This window comes from Osmia bicornis, chromosome 5 (assembly GCF_907164935.1).
Source record: "Osmia bicornis bicornis chromosome 5, iOsmBic2.1, whole genome shotgun sequence".
Classification (NCBI taxonomy): Eukaryota; Metazoa; Arthropoda; class Insecta; order Hymenoptera; family Megachilidae; genus Osmia; species Osmia bicornis.
In genome coordinates, this window is record NC_060220.1 from 10,592,139 (window position 1) to 10,608,202 (window position 16,064).

At 38.0% G+C, this 16,064-nt stretch overlaps 1 protein-coding gene across 3 annotated transcripts in view; it reads right to left on the reverse strand.

Annotated features, from left to right (window-relative positions):
* Positions 1-5,059: 5,059 nt before the first annotated feature.
* Positions 5,060-16,064, reverse strand: part of LOC114881703 — a 34,848-nt gene continuing 23,843 nt past the window's right edge. Inside the window, exons 3-5 of one of the 3 annotated variants that reach the window (XM_046285713.1) lie at positions 5,626-8,868; positions 5,299-5,530; positions 5,060-5,225 (exon numbers count right to left, since the gene is read on the reverse strand). In XM_046285713.1, coding sequence (XP_046141669.1) covers positions 6,546-7,901 — 1,356 coding nt within the window. In that variant the 5' untranslated portion in view covers positions 7,902-8,868 and the 3' untranslated portion in view covers positions 5,060-5,225; positions 5,299-5,530; positions 5,626-6,545. Of the gene's footprint in view, positions 5,226-5,294; positions 8,869-16,064 lie in introns of all 3 variants that reach the window. The other 2 variants (XM_046285712.1, XM_046285714.1) reach the window with 2 other exon arrangements.

Here is a 16,064-nt window from a genome sequence, read left to right on the forward strand (position 1 = left end):
CGATTCTGATCGTAGTCCGAGACGGGTCTATGATACGATTTATATAGAATTCAGTAATCTTAGACTCTTTTGTCGGCAAAGCGGCAAAGGTACCGCGTCAGACCCGGGGCGCTCAACTATCGGTTCGCAGCGGTTCTCCTACGTGTCAGGTTCGCACCCAAGCTTAACGAGCGAGCGAAAGCCGAAGCTCCTTGGATGCGGCCTATCAGTACACTGGCTCTAGAGCGACGATACCGTTTTGCAGAGTTCGCTACCAAGTATAACGAGCGAGCGAAAGCAGAAGCTCCTTGGATGCGGCCTGTTCATTGACGGCTAAGTTGCCCAGAAACCGAACTGCGGCCGAACGAGCCAACTCCTACAGCGTCGGAACGGATCTTGGCCAATTTCCCGACAATTCTTTCGAATCATTTATATTGTATTAAATTATATTAAATTATATTAAATTATAAATTCAAGTTTTATAATCGTATCTAGAACCGCATTTACTAATCAATTTATTTACTCTGTATTTTATTTTAGGTTGAATTATTTTTTTGTAATAATCAAATTTTCTTTTATTGTATTCCAATTTAGGCACAAACACGATTGTTAATTTCTTTGTATTTTTCAATCCAGGGCGTACTCATTGTACATTACTAATACCATTATTTTCTTTTGTATTTCAAACACAGGGCGCAACATTTGTTACATTAATTCAATTCAATATTTAATTACTTAAATTCATTATTTAAATTCAATATTTAATTACGTTCAATAATATTCTTTTATATTACTTACCTACTTTTTTTTTTTATTTTTATATTATACACAAGACACCACATATTAATTTCTTGAATAAACACTCACTCATACATATCATTTTGAGAAAGGAATCTAGCGTTGGATTTTACTCCTTTACCGCGTGCCACCCGAACCTATAATCCCTTCTTATAATTAATACATAATATATATATAAATACGAGTCGCCTTCTCATAGGGAACCGCTCTCCCTACGCGTCGGTGCAGTAGCGTGCTCGCGAATAATTTCGGGACGTTACACTATCTTCTGCATTGTTTGTTTCTTCAATTTCAAACAATTCATTCGTCGTTTCTTCAAAAATTTCCTTACAATTTGCCGTATTCTGAAGAGCTAACCGCCGCCTTCTTTTGCGGCATGCTCTTTTTTTCGAGTATCTTCTCGTATGAACTGTTAATTTTGGCCGCCGACTTGTATTTCCCATCACACATTGATGTTCGCATTCATTTCTCCTATCTTCAATCACTTCAATCGTGAGAACATTTTCACTATCACTCATTGTCACTATCACACAACAATATTCACCTATCACTTTGATCACTTCACACTTTCAAAGCTTTGAAATAAATTCAATGATGTTATCTATTTCTTGCTTCGAATGCAACTGTCGCGAAAACGTAAAATGCAGTACGGAGAAACATAGGGCACCGTGGTGGGGAGTGTTTATGAGGACTACGAAAAATAAACAACAATAACGTCAATATTTATTAACGAAGAACTTTTCAAGTTGTATTCATTTATAATATTATGATTTTAAATTATTAAAAAAATATATAACATGAAAATAAAAATTCAATCCGTAAAATTAGAAATTAGAAATTAGGAAAGGGTCTATTTTATAAAACAGTGAACACGGTCCTGATCCCCACCAACATTCGGGTGGTTTCAGCAGCAAAGACAAAAGACAATCAAAAGCAAAGATGTCAGACCAGGAGGTGCGTATAATCGGCCAGTACAATATTATATCATTAATATTACGTTATTTATATATCAAATACTTTATTTTCAGATGGAAATTGTGAAAGAAAACAAGGTGCAAGAAAAAAGAGAAGAAGAACAGGCGAAGGAAGGAGATAAAGAGAATAAAGAAGAAAAGATGAAAGAAGAAGATAAGGAAAAGGCGTCTTCATCAAAAGTAAGTAAAAATTTTTCTATGGAATAAATGTGGAATAATTAGATTTTCGTGAAACGAAAATCATTTTTACAATAGTACCAAATGAATTTCTACGATTACTTTTTGTTTTTTAATAATGTCACAATCCAAAATAATCGAATATATAAATTCATTATTATATTTCAGATTAAAAAAATGTTTAAAAAACTTATATATGCCGGCAACCAAGGCGGCCACGGAGGAAGAGACGGCCATCGCGGCGGCAGGGGCCGCGGACGACGAGGGGGCCGTCGTGGAGGATCTCATGTTTTTAATTTTATAAATTGAACAACAAAAATAAAGAATAAAAATTAGACATTATTACACATCTGTTTATTTTTTATTCCCTTCGTAGCGGATCTCCGGCGAATAATCGCGACGGACGGACCCGCGGGCGAGAATATTCGCGACGAGAAAGACAAAACCGATGCCGTTCCGTGCGAGAAAACACAGTCCATCTCGCAACGCCATCGGTATCGTCATCTTGCTTTCTCACTCGCACTCGTACGCATTACGCCGTCCGCGCGATCAGCTGTCACCGGCGAGCATCGGCCGCCGATTATTTGTTTTCTATTTATAGACGCGTTTAGAATTACTGTAAGAGTTAGTCATCACCTTTTTGAAATTATTAATGTCCTGTAGTTTTCATTCCTATAAGTTTTATGGTCGCGTATGTTATGTGTATTATTTCGTAAAATATTGCGAAATTTTGCAAGTTTTATAATTCATTTCTCTGGCATACATATTTCTAATTGCATTGTTAAAAAAACATGATTATAAATATGAATAAAAAAGTTGTATGGTTGCACACATTAATATATGTATTGTTTCATTCTCGGACCTCTTTCTCGGCTCGAGCTGATTCATTGTGCTGATGATTAGAATTGTAACAGATGTGAACAGTACGTTGCGGCAACGATGCCTTACTTGTGGCTATATTCGCGTAGCCATTGGTGGTATCAAATTAGAATTTACATTTATCGACTGATTTGTATTTTTATCGACCCTGATGATAACGTGGTCAAATATACCATCAATGCCTCTGACGGAAAATCATTGAACTATTCTTATGTCTATTTTACGTCTAATGCGTGCAAATCGTAGAATCGATTTTACGTCTTCCAGAAGTGATAAATTGTGAAAAATCGAATTTCAGTGCTATTGTGCTAGTTTAAGGAAAGTCGGTCTGGTGTGCTATCGGTGAAAAAACCATTAAATCGTCCAATATTGGCTATAATGAAGCCGAACGCAGCATTCGACAGCCATGTTGTTTGCTTACAACAGCGTCTATCTCAATCTTACAATTTCGAAAATACGATTTTTCTCAACGTATGGTGTTTATTAGTGTTCAAGCGGACCAGACCGACCTGTACCGAAGTCTACCCGTGTGTGCTGTACTCGCGAAAATTTTATTTACGCAATTATCAAGACGAAAAATCGATTCTACGAAATTGAATGTCTCTCTCGCGCATGGCGTATACGTGCATGCTTTCCGTTGATTGTGTGAGTGCACGCATACAGGTCATGGCATAAGGAATCTGTGCCCTTAATTAATATTAATGTAACTGTTATTACTTATACCTTTTTTTGCAAATATCACATCTACATATTTTTGTTTCAGAATATAAATAAACGCAACGATAATAAAAAATGGGAGAATCTGAGAACAATTGTAAGTATTATTCCAACTTTAATAATAGCAAAAGAGTACAAGAAAAAATTGAAAGAAGCTATGCAAAATGTATATAGTGCATAATTTAGAAACATGCCTGCAGTATATACATATATATCTTTTTTTTTTTCTCTTTCAGATCAACAAATGTTTAGAGATATTCAGCTGCTGCTGCAGCAGCAGCAAGAACAGCATCAACGGCAGATACAGCTGCAGCAACAACAGTTGCAGCAGCTCAGGGAGGAGCTCCTCCCTCAGCAACAAGGTCAGCAACCGAGGGAGGGGCCCCTCCCTCAGGAGATATGAAGGCGGAGGAGGCGAAGGAGGCGAAGAAGGAGGCGAAGCCACCGCGAAGTATGTATTACAGATTATTCTTTATTATACTATGAATTATTGCCTCGTACAGAGGAATACAATATTGCCTTTATCAGAACATCTCTGTTGTTCAAAATAAGGGCAAATATTTATAATAATAATATTTTTTAAAAATACATATCTAATAATGTATTTTTGGCTGGCAGGTCGCGGCGCCTGAGGGGGTGCCGGGGGGGGGAAGGGGGGTAGGGGGGGTAAGAGAAATATTGTTCACCTTAGTTTTTATTAATTATTATTTTATTTATTTATTGTTCTATAATAAAAAAATTAAAGTCATTAAAAAAAAATGGTATTCGGTGTTCTGCTTTTTTATTATTATTAACCACCTGTATTTGATCCTTATTTAACCATTAAGAACGAAATACCACCTTACGGCATCCTACAAATATTGTTCGTTTCTCTAATTCCACTAAAAAGTGTGAAATAAAATAATTTTTAACAAAAAAAACATCCGACTTCGAAATGCACTAAAAAGTATAAAATAATTTCTATTTCATTTCTACCAGTATTCCACAGCTATTAATAATATCTACTTAACACGTTGAGTGCTACGCCGGTCCCTAGGGACCGGCAGTGGACTTTCCGTTCAGCCGGCGCCGGTCCCTGGGGACCGGCAATCGATTTTTCGTTTAAGGGGGTAGACCCAGTACGTGACGTCACCGAATCGGGACGTCGGTATTACAGCAGATTTTTCTGCACCGAAATGGTAATACCCATAGATATAGGGCAGGCCGATGAAAACGAGAGGGCGCTTTTGGCTAATTCTATATTCTATTCTGAATGTAAAAGAAATAGTCAGCTGTCACATTGTACTTGACAAAATTTAAACGCAAAGTTTGGTTGATAGTGCAAGTGTAGAAAATTTATTATACTTTTAATTAATTAAAATATGCTTATGCTACAATATGTTACGTTGGAGTGAGGAACTATAAGTGAAAAGGAAAAATAAAAGATGGGAAATCCCAGAAAAATAAAGTTCCTTACGTTACACCTTTTTCCATATAAAAATGCTAAACGGTTAGGTTAGGGTTAGATTAGTAAATAAACAGTGAATGAATATTTACAGAAAAAAGGATTAAAATTTTTATTAATAAAATACTACAGTGGAACATGAACTGCGTACATTTATAAGATAATTGACAGTAATTATTGAACAAACATTATCTATACAATTTGGTTGAGACGATACCGAATATCTTCAACTATCATGCTGTACACCCTTGTCTGATCTGTAAAAATAAATAAGTTTAATAACAATTACTTTTGAGTTTATCCTACTTTAATGTACAAACTAGTACCTACACTTCCTGATGAATCCACTATTACTTTCCTATTTCTCACCAATATTTCTTGCAATGGTGTACAGAGTATATTCTCATTGAACCTACGATGAAAAATTAGAATCAGTTGTAATCAATCTGCATGCAATAAATTTGTAAATGTATGTGTTTTACTTATCTTTATGCTTGCATTGCGAAGACCTGGTTCCTTTCCTCCCTTCGTAGAACAGGATTTTCACCATTGATACTGGTCACTGAAAATAATTAAAATAAATTCATATATGAAATTCATGATCATTTCCAATTCATCCAACTACTTGTATACCAAAAGTATAAATGTGATACTTACGCTGTCATACATTGTACTCTTCCTGTGAAAAGTAAGGAAAAGTAGCTGCAAGTATCAATTATTAGGAGAGTGTGAAGAGACCCACCACCACCCCCGTCATAGACGGTCCTCTTCACTCTGCAAATACTTTCATACTTACATTCTTTTACGTACTTACATTATTTTGTACTTCTATTATTCGACAGCTCTCCATATGAGCTGAATGCACTCGTCGGTGCATTAGTGACTTTGGATTGCAATTGTTTGTTTGACAGCTGTTCATATGAGCTGAATGCACTGGTCGGTGCATTAGTCACTTTGTATTGTATTTTCTTCTTTGACAGCTCTCCATATGAGCTGAATGCACTCGTCGGTGCATTAGTGACTTCGGGTTGCAGTTGTTTCTTTGACAGCTCTCCATATGAGCTGAATGCACTCGTCGGTGCATTAGTCACTTTGAATTGTATTTTCTTCTTTGACAGCTCTCCATATGAGCTGAATGCACTCGTCGGTGCATTAGTCACTTTGAATTGTATTTTCTTGTTTGACAGCTCTCCATATGAGCTGAATGCACTCGTCGGTGCATTAGTGACTTCGGGTTGCACTTTTTTCTTTGACAGCTCTCCATATGAGCTGAATGCACTCGTCGGTGCATTAGTCACTCTGTACTTGTGTACTTGTACATGCTCCTCCTGTTTTTATATACGGTGGTTCTCTAATCGGCTGGTGTCGATTGAATCTACTATCTATGATTTCTGGCAACATGCAGTCCTCATAAAACTTCCTCAGTTTTTCCTCCATCTCTGTTGCCCAGAATGTATCATTTCTTGGCACTTTTATAATTTTCATTCCTTTCGGCGTCCATAAACAGAATAGAGCGCATTGTCTATTCGTTATGTGCAACTGTCCTTGCACTTGATAATAGTAATAATGAATTTTGTTCATTTCATCCCCCGGAAAATACGTCGTATTGCAGGAAGTTGCTCTATAGCTTCAGCAGGCGATAAATCCTTCGCCGATTCCGGACATTTTACTTCGACGATGGTATCATCGTCTACGATGCCGTCAGGTGTTGCACCTAAGTAAGGCACACTGGCATCGATGAAGAGACCACATGGTCGAATACGAATTCCTAATTCGTCTTCTAATTGCCTCAAGGCGTTTGCTTCGTTCTCCCTTCCGTATTCGAGGGAACGTATATTCGGTATTTGCGGATACAGAATACTCTTCACAGTATTTGCCCGCGGTGTAACTTTTCGTAATCTGCATATCTTCCCGAAATTTGATGCGGTTAATAATTTTCTCCTGTAAGCTATCCACTTTTCGCTTTTCGCTTGATCGCGAGTTTCCGCTTCGATCGTGTGCCGCATCGTCTGCCACTCATGGAGTATACCCATATGCCTTTCATACTCGGAAGAGTATACAGTCTCTTCCATATCTGGTTTTGCTGCACTGGGGCCGTAATCCTGGTCGTACGATTGTTTCTCATTTCTGAAGGAGGATGCTTTCGCTTCTTTTTTATATTTCGATGCCATTTCGGCTGCATGCTTCCGACGTTCTTCCATCTTTCTTACGATGGTTGTCGGCTCTTTATTCATTGCCATACTCAATTTGCTAAAGGTCTCTTTACTGTTAAATTGGACGACAGCAGCGGAGACTCTACCATGATACGAGCCTCCTCGTCCAAAGTTTATCCTTTTTCCTCCGATGAATTTGGCAATTATATTATTAAAGCTTTCTACAGCATTATTATTCAAAGCGTACAATAAACTTTCAGCTTGAGCGAAGAGTGGCTGCATCGCTTCTTCTATGCTTTGATATATACCAGCTTGCTTCAATCGTGGAACATAATTTACTCTGTTCGGGTCAGAATACTTGTTGCAGAAATATGCTAACTTCTGACACTCCTTGTGTTCACCGAAAACATGACTCAGTACATTTTTCATGTCCTCCTTCAAATTTTTTATTTGATCGAGTAGTTGGATTTTTTCTTTGAATCGGTATTCTGCAGCTTTCTTTATTCCAGTACGTAGCCGCAGAGCATTGTCCTTTACGACAGCTCTTAGCTCCTTGTAGCGGCCTTTTGCTACGATGTCGTTTATTTTTCTACTGAAATTCCGTAGCAGGTGATTGGTGCATTCTATTTTTCGTATATGCACCATATACTCTTTATATGGATCATTGTCCAATATTTTCTTGTACACGCTGCTATCGCCATCGGCAACTAATATAGAATATACTAGTCCGTGCATTTCTATGCTGCATTTGAATCCTTCGACGATAGCAGCACTTTCCATACCGGTTGAACTTTGCTGACGACCCCAGTTTTTGAAACAGCGATGTTCGCGTGCTGCTTCTTTCTTTTTTTGCTGCTGTTTGGCAAATCATACAAAATTTATTTTTAACGCTGATATACAGCACTTTTTTCATATGATATCCCACGATGGCTCCTACGCCAGAAAGAGAATTGTAATCTCCTCCGCGGTACGATCTTTTCATCCAGCTGCCATCTGCGACAACTGGAATCCATGGTATATTATAGCCTGCAAGCACATCGCCTCTTGCAATAGCCAATTCTCGTTCCTCTTTTCCAGCTTCTTCCATTTCTTGTTGTGCGGCCACTTCGAAGCCATCGATTATGTCATCCTGACATTTCTCGTATATCCTTCTTGTCATGCAAGACATGTTCACACCAGAGAGTAATTCCTCCAGTTGATTATATTTGTTGCAGAAACAGCGGCATGGTTAATATCCATAGTGCCATCATTCTTTCGAAGACACGGAATTTGTCCTACGTAATTGCACATTCGGCACTGTACATCATACGTTTTTTCTAAGCCATATTTTTGACATCCAATTATTTCGAAATGTTCAATGCCACAGCCAATAGGTGAATGATTTGCAAGATTTTTTATTTGTTCGAATATATATGCAAAATCAGCAAAATCTATTCCTTCCGAAATTGGTTCTTTTGGCTGTGGTGGTTCGGCTTTCTCTACCACCCAATTTATTTCTTCGTCTTCATCGGTGGTATTCAATTGATCTTCTTCTGTATAGAAATCTCCTTCCTGTACAATTTCTTCGATACTTTCCATTTCTTCAATATTTTCTATGTTTTCTTCATATATTTCCTCCGTAAGAAAATCATCCGCAGCAGATGTAGCTTCTTCGGAGGTACCTGCACAGGTACCTGCTTCCGCCGCGGTACCTTCACTTACCGTACCTTCACTTACCGCGAGGCACGCTGCCTTTTTCAATTGTTGCCTGCAAGGAAAATGTGAGTAATCAGTACAGTATTGCCTCGAAATAAGCAACTCGGTCGGGATCGAAAAGTTGTTTATTTCGGAGCAGGTATGCTGTACCGTTTGACTTTGTTCCCGAAACGGGACGATAGAGAACACGAGAAACGAGTGAGAGATCGGAGGTAGCGGCAAACCATAAAGTGATCGGCCGAGCAGCGATGTTATTTCTTGAAAAGAGAGAATATAACATGTTCTCTCATTTTGGCACTAATTGTAAATTGGCTTCCGAATGAACGTAAAATCACACGAATGAAACACATCAGAATCGCTAATGCCAGAATGAGAAAGGATTATATATATTGTAGTAATAATTATACCTAAATTCAGATTCTTGTTATAAATTTTAATTACGATTTGATTTTACAAGAATTGCTACTGTGGGAACTGTTTGGTTTGCCACTCGCTCTAAATCTGATCGCTCTGTCTTTTATAATTGCCGGTTGCTACACGCGCTTCTCTCTCATTCTCCCACTCATTCTCTCTCGCTCTTTCCTCATCGAATCTATCATTCGCTCTGTTTGAAAATACATGCGATCACTCATTCAGAGTTTCATAGTCGCGCACGTTCTCTTTCTCTCTCTCCCTCTCTCTCGGGCTGAAATCTTGGTTCGAGAACGATACAGTAAAACCGGGATATGTACAGTAAAACCTGGATAAATGCAACGAAAGAATGCTTGGATAAGTGCAACATCGCTATCCCCTCCACTTGGGGGGATCCCCCTAAGCCGAACCGAGCCGCTCGGCGAGGAAACCGTGTAATATGATCCGACCGTAATATCGATGTGACTAATACTAATTGAACGATAAAACTTTTTTATTTTTAACTTTTTCTTAATTAAACTTCTACTAACGCATTTGTGAGATTTTTCTGATTAAAATGACACCAAACACGATATAGTTTGAATTATATTTATAAACAATAGTAATCGAATAAACAACATAGAATTGACACCACAACTGAACATAAATGATATCGGCTGAATACAAAAGATGTGTACGGACTCAGAATCGGCATGTCGGCTGAATAGAAAACATGTGTACGGACACAGAGTCGGCATGTCGGCTGAATAGAAAACATGTGTACAGACGCAGAATCGACACCTCGCTTGGATAAATGCAACATTAAATACCCAGAATCGACACCTCGCTTGGATAAATGCAACATTAAATGCCCAGAATCGACACCTTGCTTGGATAAATGCAACATTAAATGCCCAGAATCGCCACCGTGCTTGGATAAATGAAACCTTTGAAACCAGAGCCAACACCGCGACTGGTTTTGATGTCGATCTCTGTTGCTTTTCGCCAACCTTTAACATCAATTTTAGCAAGTAATTATAATTGAAACTATATCGTGTTTGGTACCATTGTAATCAGAAAAATTTCACCGATGCGTTAGTAAAAGTTTCAATAAAAAAAAGTCAAAAATAAAAAAGTTTTATACTTCAATTAGTATTAGTCACACCGATACGTTTCGGCTCTTTCCTTTGATCATCGGACCTCTCTCTTTCCACCACTGTCTGTCTCTTTCTACGTTCACGCTTGGCTGGTCGTCGCGTGTAATCCGAGATTCGACACCTCGCTTGGATAAATGCAACCACTGGGTCCCAATGTTGGTTGCATTTATCCAGGTTTTACTGTATATGCAACAGAAATTGGGACCCAAGTATTTCGTTTATAGAATCGAAATGTCGAAGCGGGTTCCCCGCGACGCCAGCCAAGCGTGAACGTAGAAAGGGACAGACAGTAGAGGAGAGAGAGAGAGAGGTCAAAGAATTGAAAGCGAGGAGCCGAAACGTATCGGTGTGACTAATACTAATTTAATTATACAACTTTTTTATTTTTGACTTTTTTTAAATACAATTTTTACTAGCGCATTGGTGAGATTTTTCTGATTAAAACGATACCGAACACGATATAGTTTCAATTATATTTATTTATTTATTTATTCCAAATATGCTGCGGAACTATTGAGTGCAAATTAGGTGCTTTATGATGTAAGGAAAAGCCGGGATTTCAAACCGGACAGTTTTTTCTTATTGAAAATTAAAGTAATCTACGAGCTAACAATAATAATAGAATAATAATAAAATAAATAAGCAATAATAATAGAATAAAGAACATCGAATCGACACCTCGGCTGCATATAAACGATGTGTGCGGACGTAGAATCGACACCTCGCCTCGCTTGGATATGCGCAATGTTTTGATTCGATCTCTCTGGCTTTTCGCCAACTTTTTACATCAATTTTAGCAAGTAATTACAATTCAAGCTATATCGTGTTTGGTATCATTTTAATCTGAAAAATCTCAACAATGCGCTAGTAAAAATTTTATTTTAAAATAGTCAAAAATAAAAAAGTTTTATAAATGAATTAGGATTAGTCACACCGATATGTTTCGGCTCTTCGCTTTGAATTCTTTGACCTCTCTCTCTCCTTTACTGTCTGTCCCTTTCTACGTTCACGCTTGGCTGGAAGCGCACGTAAACATAGAATCGACACCTTGGCTGCAATGTGTGGATCGCAAATCACCCTTGCATTTATTGTGCTTTTACTGTACATAATAATAAGAAAAACATGCAGTAGAAAAGAAAAGCAGGCATAGTAAAAGAACATACAGTAAAATCTCAATTACTGCATTTTGCTCAGGATTGAATGCGATTTGTAATTTATACAGAGAAACAAAATACGAACGCTAATACAGGACACGTTTCTCGAGCGAGTTCATCTCGTCTTTTATGTGACAGCCGCTAATCGAGGCAGCGTACGGGGATAGAATCGCGTACTGGGATAGAATCGAGGCAGTCTATTATTGACCAGTTTTCTTTTCACACATACATATCTGCACAATCGTCTCCGCTACTCGCAAGCTGACGCAGACACAAGCAGGCATGTCTCTGCTGCGATTCACGGCTGTATGCCTTTACAAGCACACGTGCAGTTGACCGCTCGGAAAAGATTTCTTTTCAATCCTTGAAAAAGTCCAGGTTTGCGAAGTGTTCGATTGCAGAAAAAGTTTGGGAAACCTTGTTTTAGAATATCTCTTCAACGAGGGGCTGCAGGGTGGTATTTCATTTTATGGCAAGTTGTAAACTAATGAAGAAACGAAGGGGTCCGATAAACACGTGTTCGCCTTTCCCGAAGTAAACCCTGCTTGACCGCGCCGGTGACAGAAAGCAGACCTATTCAATTGTTAGAAACATTTTCTAAGCAGTTTTTCGAAGTATTCACAATTGACTAGTCAGTTTCGTACACGTGTTTAGGAGGTCATGGGAACGTTTCGGACAATATTATGATGACACTATAGTATTTTGTTAGTGAAACAATATTTTTATGAAACATGTTTAGGAAATATGATGTAGTATAGAAAAAAAAAAAAATATACTGATCGAATTGAGCATCCTCCTCCTTTTCGAAGTCGGATAAAAAATATAATTACTTTTCTTACGTCCGGATAAATATTTCTGGTACGCAGGAATGCATGAAAGATTTGACGATCGATATTGCTACGAAATGGGATCGAACGTTCTACGACGACATGCACGTTCCTTTTTTTCCCATTCAATGTGATCAAGATCTGGGTTACGTTTATTTATTTTAGACGAAGTCAACCGTACACATCGGTGGGGATATCCCAGACCTCCGAGCGAGCATCCGCGAACTATCCAAAGTATATACGGAACTGAGTAATAATAAATGTTATAAAACAGTTACGGGAATTTGAACTTTCATTTCCCCGGATTCAGGACAATAGCGACAAATTGAAATACCATCCTGTGACACCTCAATAAAAAAATATACTTCGAAATTGGAAAATATTCAAATTGTAAATAGGATTGTGGGATATGTATAGCTATATAATTCGTCGCGCGGTATTCTTACAAAAAACTGACTTGACCTTGACATCGCTTCTAGTACCTCATTCATAAAAAAACGTACTATTATCAAACAGAAATATATTAAACAATTTTCACTTGTTGCAATAATTCGTAAATAATAAAAGATTAAAAAGGGGACAGTGTTACAGCTATCTAGTAAATTTTATCATCGTCTCTCGGTTCGAAATCTAATTTGTACGACGTAGGTTCAGCGAACAGTATTCTTCGATCCTCGCAGTTACTTTGTCGCTGTCAATGGATCGTAAAAGAGAAGGATACAACGAGGGCCGTAGCAGCCGAGAAATAAAGCCAGCGGGTAGTAGAGCGAGAATAAAGGTTCCAAACACAACTGCATATGCGAGACTGCACGAAATGTCTGTTATAATTCAATTAGTAAATATCATGAACTAGTGAATGTCATACGCCTTACGATAGTCGAATTTAAATATATAATCTAAGCTAATACATCAATAATATTCATTTGTAATTGAGTTTTTCTTGGAGTCTTGTATACGCAGTTGTGAACGGAGCCTTTACGTTCCCCCGATCCTTATTTCTAAACAGCGGATAAGTGGCCAGCGGATAGCAACCAATCCTGACGCAAAACGTATAGAGTTTGAAATAAATTTTATGCCGTTTTTCAAATGAAAACAAAATGCTACATTAGTATTGTCTAAATATGTGTAAAGAAGAAAAGAGAAATAAGTATTCACAAATGTATAACATATAATGAAATTGAAAATTTGTACATTTCGTTTCATCGGTACAAAAGTTGTAGGGACGTACTACTCAGATTTTTGACATAAAAGTTAGTCAAAACACAGTATAAATTGCATTATTAATTAATTAAATAAAAATGATGAACGTAGAAATGGGAAAACAATGACTGAAGCAATAGTGCTGAAGTAATGACATGTGTTGCGGTACGCATAGCATAGATTATGTGTACGTAAAACATAACTTACCTTTGTCGCCACTTCTTATTTTTGGATAAACGTTTTACACACAACATAGGCTGCTTCCTTTTCTCATCACTCTTCAAATAACGACTATTTCTTGCATCCTCACTTTCTTTTGTTGGTTCCATACCAATGGAATTATCGCACATCGCACACACTTATCGCCAGTAGCATTAGAAATTACACAGAAATGGAACAATTCACAAATTATGAATGTTCCATATATAAAATCTCGATTTCCTTCTGCGTCTGAATCGTAGTGCGAACGACGAAAAACTGATCAGCTTTCGTTGTCACTGCAGTAGATGCAGATCTTGAGTGGCTGAACGAAAGATAATGGGAAAAGGACAGATACAGGCACTCACAGTGAAAATCGTCCACCCACAATGGGGCGTATATTAGCGTAAATAAAACAATAAATAGAAAAAAAATACAACGATTGCGCATATTAAATTATTCTACATAAATAACCACATAATGTAAAAACAGAAGATTCTGTGGAATAATAATGCAGATATGGCATTGCAAATAGAATCATGCCCGAAATGAACCTCACAGTGAAAATCGTCCACCTACAACAACGTTTGATAAATTGCAATAGTTATTTGATTTTGTAATTTTTATTGAGTGATTCATACCGAGTTTTGTGTGCTGAAAATAACTGTTGCAATTATCCTGTGCGTATACTTTTCACGTATCAACGACTTTATTAGGGAAGAATTCATATTTCATTGTACAGTTATCCTTTCCCACTTGCCTAACGGCGAAGGAACACCCCGCAAGTATGCACGTTTTTAAATGTTTGCGCATCCGAATTTTCACGCGGGCCGCTGACGTATCCCTCTGTCCTTGGTGCAAGTGAAATACAAAATATGGAGTGAGTGAGAAAGGGAATTTGGGCCCTGTCCACCCTTGAGGACAGCAAGGGCTGGATCGTCAGAAAAACAGTGACTGTCAAGAAGTCAACATCGTAAGTACCTTCACGCTTACTACCCCTGTCTTTTTCGCTATATGTGCCGGTAATATGAAAGTGGTCGAATTCAAAATTTTCCGTTTATTACATTTCATTTATTTGTTTCATACTTTTTTAGTGCATTTTGAAGTGGGTTGTATTTTTTGTTAAAAATTATTTTGTGTTTTATCGTATCATAAGTTGGGGCATGGATACATATTGTTGATTTAGCGAATTTATTACGTATTTTATCAACATGATACCTAACAAATGTAAAGTTAGATTTTTTTTGGTAATTTGAACTGACGCCACTTTCATAATAACTGACACGCTTCTACATTTTACTTTGAACCCAAAAGTGTATTTAGACATATTCCGGATAAAGTTTCATTACCGTCATAGTATTTATGTAATTTTTTGTGCAAAATCTATTATCAACTGTGATGTTTAGAGTGTACGTGTATTTCGAACGCTTAGATTCGTGTATTTCTTTTCACGTGGAATAAGAAAGTTATGTTATAATTTAGCCGCGATGTGTATAAAAGGTGTATACATTCAGGTATAATATAGGTTTCCTTTAGTTCAAACTGAAGACAAGTGATGAAAATTAAACAATTTCTGAACCTCAAAAGTAGAAATTGCAGCATTTAGAAATGTACAGATTCCCTCAGTGTGCAAAATTTTGATTAAAATAAGCCTATATTGTACCAGAATGTACAAACTTCATAAACGTGTACTTTTCTACTGCACTTTCAAATTACATGCAAATCTTTTACTGTTTCTTCTACTCGTTTTTAGATGAGTACCAAAGAAGCCGCGAGTGCAAAACCACAAACTCCCTCGCGTGATGAGAGTGGGTCCAGAGCAGCATCGTTGGGAAGGCGGAGTACGTCAGGGGACCCGTCGAGGTCTCCCCAACGGGACCGGAGCCGGTCCCAAAAATCAGCTTCGGGAAGACGGAATCCGTCCCGGGACCCGTCGAGGTCTCCCCAACGGGACCGGAGCCGGTCCCAAAAATCAGCTTCGGGAAGACGGAATCCGTCCCGGGACCCGTCGAGGTCTCCCCGACGGGACCGGAGCCGGTCTCAACAATCATCGTCGGGAAGACGAACTCCGTCCCGGTCAGTGATCAGTTCTCGCTCGGCAAACTGCGGGAACTGCACTTTCCTAAAAGAGCTGGTAGCGCAATACAAAAAAGAGGTACGTAGATACGTAGGCGGTCTCACGCAAAACGATCATACTGGATTCACACATTTGTTATATTTTTATGAAAATGTGCAAACGTCTAGGCATTATAGTAATATCATAAACTACTTGGCAAGATCCATTGACTTTTTCCAGTTTAGCAAGTTAAAACACAGAGATCA